This window comes from Loxodonta africana, chromosome 25, assembly GCF_030014295.1.
Source record: "Loxodonta africana isolate mLoxAfr1 chromosome 25, mLoxAfr1.hap2, whole genome shotgun sequence".
Lineage (NCBI taxonomy): Eukaryota > Metazoa > Chordata > Mammalia > Proboscidea > Elephantidae > Loxodonta > Loxodonta africana.
Window position 1 is genome coordinate 35,662,792 of NC_087366.1, and position 10,139 is coordinate 35,672,930.

Consider the following 10,139-nt stretch of genomic DNA (forward strand, 5'->3'; position numbering starts at 1 on the left):
GTTTCATCAGTGGCCATATGTTTGCAGCATATAGGATAAACGGGTGGAGTGCAGGATTAGCAGAAGCACATTCGTGACTAAATTGTTTGGCGGGGACGTTGGACAAAGATTGGGGCCTGCTGCCTGGTTCAGCATTTGGTCAGATAATGTCCCACAAGATTGGACATGAAGACGTGCATATCTGGTGCAGCTTTGTCACTTAAATTTATCGCACAGTATTTGGGGCCACCAGTATTCGGCACAAATCCATATGCACATCAAGCATTGTTTGTAGACCGAGTAAATAAAAGCATGACTACTATAATATGGGGATTATAAAACATTCTTTATGAAAAAGTTGGAAAGCGTTTTCCAACTGTGGGTCTACCTGAAATATATTTTTATTCCCGCATGCTGGTTCCTCCCTCTCTTCACTCCCCTAGTTGAGCATGCTTCCTGGTAGCTCTCTGCCCTCCCCTCTTCTCTCTCCCTCTCCTCTTCTTCTTATATCCGTAGTAGAGAATGTAAATATTTCTGGTCTCTAAATCTGAGTTGGAGTCCCTGGGTGGTGCAGACGGGAAATGCCCTCAGCCACTAACCGGAAGATTTGAGGTTCAAGCCCACCCAGAAGTCCTGGCAATCTACTTCTGAAAAATCAGCCATCGAAAACCCTATTGAGCACAGTTCCACTCTGACACACACAGGGCTGCCACGAGTCACAGTCGACTGATGGCAACTGGTTTAAATCTGAGTGGGGGAAATGACCTGGAGGATTCAATGAGAAACGAGATTCTAGCTTTGAGACTTATTGACCCTATGTGAATCCAGACAGTAGGGCAGAGAAAATTAAGTACTATAGAAAGTTCTAAGAAAATGTTTTATGATTCTGGAACATGAAATAACTGTACCTTAACCTTCACCAACTCCCTGTCTCACTGCCAACAGAGAGACATGCATCATCTCCCCGAGGGGATGCTGTGGTCCAGCGCCGTTCTGAGACTCTAAAGTCTCTGTTCAAATGCAGAGAACGTTCAAGGACCGCATGGACACTGCTGTACTCAGCTGTGTGCTGATAAGAAGCGGAGAGCCTGAAGAAACACAATTCACAATGAACCCAAATATTCTGGTTTAGACTTTAGTCTTCTTCACTGCCTGATCTTTGTCCAAAAGGGCCAATAAGTGGGAAAGCTATTTAGTTTCCTTTCCTTATTCCCTGCACTTTCAGCAGGAAATGCATGAAAGAGTTGTAAAATGGATGAAAAAGGAAGAAGCAGGTAAACTAGGAGATGCAACAGTGCAGACACTCACATTGGATCACTGGATCCAATCCCATTTGTCCCCTCCTTCTGACCTTCCAAGAGCCGGAAATAATGTACAAACAAAAAGAGGTACAAGAAATAAAGCTTGGGGGTGCCCCACTAAAACCCAGGCCATTTGTGGACTGGGGGTGGTGGGGTGGAGCAGAAATGAGCTTTGAGTACTATAAACCCTCCACCTTTGATCTTTATAAATATTTGTGCACCCAAAGCCCCTTTTCTTTGGGGGCGATGATGTTCAACCTGTATTGCACCCGGTAGGAGATGACCTTTAGGGGTCCCTGAAAGAAATGAGTGATCATGGCAGATATTTCTAATTTATATGGCTTCCTCATCTTCACGAGTCCCTGGGTGGTGCAAAAGGTTAACACGCTCGGCTGCTAACCAAGAGGTTGGAGGTTGGAGTCTATCCAGAGGTGCCTTGGAAGAAAGGCCTGGAGATCTACTTCCAACAAAATCAGCCCTTGAAAACCCTGTGGAGCACAGTTCCACTCTGACACAATGAGGTTGCTGTGAGTCGGAGTTGACTTGGTGGCAACTGGTCTTTGGCCTCATGTTCAGACTCTCTAAAGTTGGGGTATGATGTCATGAATACCACACAGACAAGCATGGTGTGAGAACCCCTGGTTCCTGAGTTTGCTCTCTATAAAGCCAGAGACTAGCTCTCCATAGCGGTGTCACTTAGGTTTAAGTACGTGTACAAAGAAGCACGAGTGAAATCCCCTTGCTCCTCCACTGGCAGCCTGAAACGGTAACATTGGCCTGTAAGGTGGGTGCTCGTCCGATAGTCCAGCCCCAGCTTCAGCAAATACACTGAGTTGAGTTATATAAAGTTGAAGTCTGAGGTAGAACTTCACCTGCCACCTACTCTGTTTTCTCTTGCAGGTCTTGTTCAAGCTTCTCCTTGGCAGTGCTAAGTTTGGAGAAGCGGCCTTATTTTTGTCCATTTTGGGTGTGTTTAACATCCTCTTCATCACCTGTATTCCTGTCATCCTCTACTTCACCAAAGTGGAATACTGGAGCTCTTTCACTGACATTCCATGGGGAAACCTTTGTGGATTTTCAGTTCTCTTATTGAGTAAGTAGCAACCACCATATTGGTGTCCCCCAAAGGCCGTGGCTGACAGAGCAGAATCTATGCAGCTCAAGGGGAGCTTTGGCAAGCTGTGCCCTTGAGGAGAAAATTGTTTATTTTCATCCTTAAGTTCCTGCTGCTTTTCCAGCTCATCGTGTTATGTTATGCACAGTAAAGCCTCTACAATGACACTACTGGCTTCTAACTTCAGAATCAGAGTCACTGAAGTGGTAACAAGGCTCAGAGCCCAGTGTGTCGTGTGTCCCCTACTAATAAATTCCTTACAGCTGCTGAGGAGTTGGTAAATGCAGAGCTCTTAGAACATCGCCTGATAAGCGTCAATATTCAATTTATATGACCAATTATCATTGTTATTAGTAGCTTCATCATCACCACCATCACTTGTCAATGATGTCAGGTTAGTGCTGGGGAAGAGAGCAACTCAGAAGGGGCCTCACCCAGTTTCAGTCTAAAAACAAATCCCAGAGCTCTTATTCATACAGTCACCACAGAGCCATCACCAGCAACAGAGAGGAGCAAAGAAAGGTGGATGGCCAAGACCCCTTTTCTAGTGCCTTCCCGCTGGCTACCTTATCTCAATTTCTTTTCCTTTCTTCAAAGCTCGGGGAAGAGAAAAGAGGCTGAGTATTCAGGGTGTTTGTCTCAAGTGCCCAGGCCCGGGAGCCCTTGGAGGAACCTTGGGTTCACTCTGTTTCCAGAACTGAACCAGAGCAGATGGCAACTGAAATTCGCATGACTCCGGCCTCATCAGAGACCCAGGGGTCAAATAACCCAGAAAGGAGTTCAAGTTCAGGGCCAGTCATGGATAACATGGGAAGAGTATATGCAGATGCAGAGAAAGTCAACCATCTTTTTATTCTTTGTTTCAGCATTCAATATTGTATTAAACTTTGGAATTGCTGTTACCTACCCTACTCTGATGTCTCTTGGAATTGTCCTCAGTGTACCTGTGAATGCAGGTAAACTTTCTATATCTCTTGTTAAAAATCACACACACACACAAAGTCTCATATATACACTCATATATAGTCTTGCTAAGCCTGGTATCTGATGCATCCTTAACCTACAAAGAAAGAGGCATTTGGGTAAAATGTTGGTGCTTGTTACGTATGCGATATTTTCTTCATAATGGATTGATTTTCACTTCTCCACCAAGATACAAGAAGTCTAACGCAACCTTAGTTCTAATTGGCGTGAAAGTCAGCAATGAATGTACTATTCATAAATGTACAAAACTATGTAGCAAAAAAATTATTTTTAATTTTTTACTCTTTCTGAGCATTTGCATTTCAGACAGAAAGAGAACCTTGTTGCTCTCACCTTTCAGTGTTCCGATGCGCCCCCTGGGAGCTTTGGGATTCCGTTGCTACATTATTCCACTGGGCATCCCAAGGCCCACCTCTCTGAGCCTTCATTTATCTTCCCTAAAAATGAGTGTGGTAACAACCCTTGATGGAGTCCCTGGGTGGTGCACATTGTCAATGCACTTGACTGCTAACCAAAATATTGGAGATTTGAGTTTACCGAGAGGCACCTCAGAAGAAAGACCTCATGGCCTACTTCTGAAAAATCAGCCATTGAAAACCCTATGGACCACAGTTCTACTCTGACACACATGGGGTCACCATGAGTCAGGGTCAATTCCATGACAACTGGTACTGGTTGGTTCCCACCCTTGACAATTTGGTTGCTGTGAGAACGAGTAACTTTGTTTGAAATAGAAACCAGTACTATTTCAGTGATGTAGAAACATGTTTACAAACTGAAGAACCAAAAATATTTTTTTCCTCTATCTTCCTCGCCTAGTTACTCAAGATCTCACTTTGTGCTCCACCAGGAACTCGTGGCCAGGGCACACAGTTGACAGCTCTTCCAAAAGCTTCTTATCACTTGCCTATCATCTCCTCCCTCTTTCTGGCTCATTCTGGGGTGAATTTTGGTTTTTTTCCCCAGAATGCCCCTGAATCCTACTTGACTTCTGTATGGTCTGTCGGGGCCAGGGAAGGGCTTACACATCACTTCTCTTCAGAGCACTCCCTGTGGTTCCCAGCAGCGCTGAAGCTCCCCTGGGCCTGGCACAGTGTGCCCCACTGCCATCTCCCAGGTGCTCCCACATCCAGGCCACTAGAAGATTAGCCTCCAGGGAATGGCAAACCCCTATCCTGTTAAATAGCCTTGGAAACATGAGCAAAGTGGCTCTCAGTGTACCCAAAGCCCACCCCATGTGTTGGTTCCTCACCCCTCAAGCCCTTACATCCCACAGTTTCATGCAGGCCCCCATGGCCCACATCTACCCCCAATAGGAGGAAGGCCTCATGAAGACGATACAGAGAGGCTCAGGCTAAAGTCAGGAGACCAGGCTTGGGCCCAGCACTCCCACCACCCATGTGGAAGACTGTGGTCCCTGCTTTTTGCTTCTCTGGGCTTTCGATACAAGCAAAATGAGAGTAGCACCTACCATCACTACTTTGGGTGATTTGAAAACCAAATGATATAATCTATGAGACAGGCTTTCAAAATGCATCAAGCCCCTAAACTCTAGGAGAACTGGTAAAAAGTTACCTAGCCACTAGTTTCCAGGTACCACAGGCTTTTGAAACCCTTTTTTGAGCCCTCTCAACTGGAAGGCTGCAAAGAGAGAGTAATATGGTTCTCTTTCTGTCTGGAATGCAAATGATAGGGAAGTATTATGCTGCTGGATTCTGATACGTAAGGGGCTGCTTCACAGAGGTGAGTGGAACACTTTTGATGACACTGTTCAAAGAACAGGGAATAAATAGGCTGGTGGCTCCCTGAGTTGCTGAGGTTTAGGATTCATTGCCTATAAATTAGGAGAACTGTGGAAGGGCCCAGCTTGCCAAGAGTGTATTCTAGAAAAAAAAAAAAAAAAACTTATCAACACACTCCCCCCCTCATTTTATCATGTCCTTAATTTATAGCCACACAGCTTTCTTATTGTTAGAAGGTGTATTCCAGGTCATTCTTATATAGAAACTTAGTTTGAACAATCACATTACCAGGTAGTTGAGAGGTTAATCAGAATAATTTCTTATTATTTATCTGCAACATAAGAGGTTTAATAATGTGTCAAAGGAAGGAATCATATTCAATTCTTGATTGGAGGAGAAAAGCAGAGAACTCTGCTAATTGTCTAAATCGTCTGAGCTGAGGCATTTAGGGTCTTCCTGACATCTCTCCCTAGTGTAAATCGTGTCATGTGCGGAATGAATATCCCCGTTAGTTGAATCAACAGAACGTGATGCTGATATTAAAAATTAAAGTATTTCTGAAAGATAGTGAGATAAAACCCGTTGCTGTTGAGTCGATTCCAGCCCATATCAACCCTATAGAACTGGGTAGAACTGGCCCATAGGGTTTCCAAGGAGTGGCTGGTGGACTCGAACTGCTGATCTTTTGGTTAGCAGCCGAGCTCTTAACCACCGTGCCACCAAGGCTCCAGTGGGATAAAAGGGGCGTCCTAATTCCACTATAAGAGCCCTGGTGGCACAACAATCAAGCACTCGACTGCTTACCAAAAGGTTGGTGGTTCAGACCCATTCAGCAGCTCAAGTAAAAGAAAGACCTGACGATTTGTTCCCATAAAGAGTACATCCCAGAAAACCCTATGGGGCAGTTCTGCTCTGTTACCAGGGGTCGCTAAGAGTCAGAATCGACTCGACAGTACCCAACAACAACAACAAACCCCACTAAAAGGACTACTGTCCAAGCTTTCATTTTCAAGTTTCCCTCTTTTTCTTTGCCCATACTCTAACTGAGGTGAAAAGCATCAGATTCAGGAGGGGAGAGGAAGGAGGGAGGGAGGCAGAAGGAAGTAAAGGAAGACAAGGGAAAGAAAGACAGGATCAGCCACCCAAACCCATTGCTGTCGAGTCAGTTCCGACTCATAGCAACCCTATAGGACAGAGTAGAACCGCCCCATAGAGTTTCTGAGGAGCGTCTGTGGATTTGAACTGCCAACCTTTTGGTTAGCAGCCAAACTCTTAACCACCACAGCCCAGGTGAAAAAACAACCCCTGAAAGTGGAGAACTGGTGGGCAGTTGTCTAGCAAGTCAGTTTTCAAAAATGCTTTTAAGCTTGCAAACTGTCTTTAATACAATGATATAAAATAAAAGCAATCTATTACTCTTTGATGTAGAAAGCAGGTTCCAAATTGGTTTGGTTTGATTTAGCTTAAAAGAGAAAGTGAAAAAAGGAATGAAAGAAGCTTTACTATCTGTCACCATGCTGTGATCTTTTAGCTCTTAAGAGAATGGATGGTTTGGATGTTTATGAACTGACACGGGTCCTGCTTCTCATGTTGTTCCCCACCTGATGTGAGTCGGGAATGACCATGTGCCCCACAGGCCTTTAGCACACTTTTATAGACTGTCATGATATGGTGGCATTAGAGTCCCATGTTAATTAATGCCCTGGGGTAGAGCAAGAATTTATATTTATTATCTTAAAAAAAAAAAAGTTCATGTTTGGTCTTTAAAACATATATACGCATATATTTTAAAATAATCTTTTCAATTTATAAAAACCAAGTATATCATTGTAAAAATGTGAAAAGTACCAAAAGTATAAAGAAAGAAATGACTTTTTTTATTACCCTGCCACTCAGAGTTATCCACAATTAAATTTTGGTATATTTTCCAAATAGATGATGATGGATGGACGGATGGACAGATGGATGGATGGACGGATGGACGGTTGGACGGATGGACGGATGGACGGGTGGATGGATGGATGGATGATGGATGAATGGAGAGACAGATAATAGATGGGTAAAACCCAGACCCAGTGCCGTCGAGTCGATCCTTAGATGGGTAAATAGATAGATATCCCAAACTGTCCCTCATTTGTCACACAAATCAATGTTTGCCCTAAGATGTTAGTTCAGTTTGAGGAAGAGAAATACAAAGGCAAGTCCTCATATCAGAGAGGCTTTATAAATTTAAGGGCATTTACTAGAGGTAACCCCAGCTCAGCTGGAACAAAACCATACCAAGGAAGAGTCTGTGGTCAGAGAAGACAGCTACCCCTCCAGGCAAGAAAGGATGCGTAAGGCCCTGCCCACTCTGTAAGGGACACTCATCTTCACTGTGGGGTAACCAGCGCTCTCTGTCTCATGCAGTGGTTGATCACTACACAAGTACGATAGTCTTCAACGGGGTACGAGTCATCGCCATCATCATCATCGGCCTGGGCTTCCTCCTCCTGCTGCTGCCGGAGGAGTGGGATGTCTGGTTGATTAAACTGCTCACCCGCCTCAAAATGAGGAAGAAGGAGGAGGCGGCTGAGGGCAGCACAGACCTGGGCTCAGGACTCCAGAGCAAAAACCGAAGAGCTCGCCCGTCCTTTGCCCGCTAACGTCTTCCCTCAGAACTCTGTGGGGATTCCCTCATGTTAATGATTTGGAAGCCTTTCCTGACAGGAGCGTGAGTGTGGTGAGGTGTACATACCTGTACAGTTTTGGTAACCTGCGATAAGTTATGTGGTATTTATTGGCATGTCCAATTTGCTTGTACTTTTTCCACATCAGACCTTTCACTTAAGGGTACCACTTCAGTATGAAAGAGAAAACAAAGAACCTCTCAGCTCTTTGCAAATGAATGTCAAGCACGTTAAAATGATTCTTGCATAGATTGTTTTGGATGACAGACATTCCTGACATGCCAGGGCAAATGTTTTGAATCTTAGCAACCGCGAATTACATTACACACTGTGATTATTTTTCAGCTATGGTAGGTCATATTTTGTTTTATACCAGAGCTGTACTCTTAATTTTAAGGAATTTCAATGAACCAAAAGACAACTAACTGTAAGCTAATCTGGACAGATGGATGGGATGTGAAGAGGTGAGGCAGAAAAGGATCACGGACATCAAAACCATTCAAAATGACTCATGTGGGGATAGCAATTGGAGGAAAACAGGCCTTTCAGCAGGAACTAGGAAGAGAAAGATCAGCCCAGCCCCAGCTGGCTTGCGCCCACATGTTTGTGTAAGATCACGCAAGAGAAATTACAGTGCCTTCTACAGAATTTTTGTCTTTACCTATGTGAAGCGAGGTGACATTGTAAGTCACTGGCGCTGTCTTATACTTTAGATGTAGAAATCTTTAGAAACAAATAAAAATATATATATATGTGTGGACAAAAAGACAAAGCTGATGGCCCGTTTATATGGAACACGGTTCGTGGTGTACAATACGCATTATAAGGTAGACTAAGCAGGGGGTGAATTGCTGGCTGCTTTTACTTCATGAACAAGATCAGAAGATTATTTCCTGAATCTGTAAACCTTTTTATGAAACTTTTAAGCACCAGGCTGTTTACCTACACAATTTAGGTCTGCCAGAAAATTCTATCTGTGATAGATCTGTAAAGAGGGACAAGGGGGTTAGAGTTTACTATTTTTGAAGTTTACATTGTTACATACGAAATGGAAAAATTATTTTGAAATGTTGTCATAACCCAATGGTGCATTCTGTAACCATGGAGTCTTTTGTCTCATGGGGGAAGGGGCACTCATGACCTGAACTTTTTAGCAAATTATTATTCTCAGATTCCATTATCTGTTTGGCCAAACAGATAAATAAAATCTTTAAAAAGAAAAAGGTAGTGCCGTCTCCGTAGCCTTTGTTACTTTGCCTCTATACTGGTTTTGTTGTTCTGGTTCCGAGACAGGCCTCATCTCACCTCACCCTCATCGCTCAGAAGCACCACCCAAACCACCTCAAGTGAAGAAAATTTTCGTTATAATACACAGAGTTGAATTTCACAAAATTGAAATGCAGGGTGATCAGCCAGGCAGCAGTTTCCCCCCTTTCCGCCTCTCCCACCCTGTTGTTGTTAGCTGCCGTCAAGTCAGCCCCCAACTCATGGCACAGTGGAATGAAACACTGCCCAGTCCTGCCCCATCCCCGTGATCAGTTGCAGATTGGACCACTGAGATCCACAGACTTTGCGGTGGCTGATTTTTTTGAAAGTAGCTTGCCAGGCCTTTCTTCCTAGTCCAGCTCAGTCATGAAGCTCCGCTGAAACCTGTTCAGCAACACGCAAGCCTCCACCGACAGATGGGTGGTGGCTGCACCTGAGGTACATTAGCTGGGAATCAAGCCCAGGCCTCCTGCATTCTCCTGCATAGAAGGGGAAAATTCCACCACTGAACCACCAATGCCCTCTCTGCCCTCTGTGTAGCTCTCCATGTTGCTTTATTTTCTGACTGGCTGCCTCAGCTCAGCTAACACAGTCTCTCCTAGCTGCCCCAAATGGCAGCCTCAGTCCCTCTGTGGACCTGATTGTCCAGCTCGGCTCCCCAGAGCTAGCTGGCTGCTTCCAGTGTCCTAACATAATTCTAGTTTTATAGATAATTTGGTAACCCAGCTTGGGTTATATGTGCATTGCTATTTCAGTCAGCGGAGGCCAGGGGTTATGAGGTACAGTGTCTCCCATTCTAGAGCTGCACAGGGGCGGGTTCTCTAAGCGGGTATAAGCAGAGAGGAAATGATGAGCATATTTAATACACTTCATCCTAATACACACACGTAGGTTATCTGCCCACCACACACCACTTAGCTGCGTGGGTAGTGTGAACAGTAAACCCACTTGGCTGCTAATGAAAAAGTTGTCTGTTCTAATCCACACAGAGGCACCTCAGAAGAAAGGCCTCGTGATCTCCTCGCAAAAAAATCAGCCACTGAAAACCCGATAGAGCACAATTTTACTCAGATACACATGGGGT

General features: G+C 44.4%; 1 protein-coding gene across 1 annotated transcript in view; it reads left to right on the forward strand.

Moving 5' to 3' along the window:
• SLC35F3 (solute carrier family 35 member F3) overlaps positions 1 to 9,089 on the forward strand; it is a 129,591-nt gene extending 120,502 nt beyond the window's left edge. The window contains exons 5-7 of the mRNA XM_064276679.1: positions 2,181 to 2,373; positions 3,261 to 3,350; positions 7,530 to 9,089. Coding sequence (XP_064132749.1) covers positions 2,181 to 2,373; positions 3,261 to 3,350; positions 7,530 to 7,765 — 519 coding nt within the window. The 3' untranslated portion in view covers positions 7,766 to 9,089. The remainder of the gene's footprint in view (positions 1 to 2,180; positions 2,374 to 3,260; positions 3,351 to 7,529) is intronic.
• The last annotated feature ends 1,050 nt before the right edge of the window (positions 9,090 to 10,139 follow it).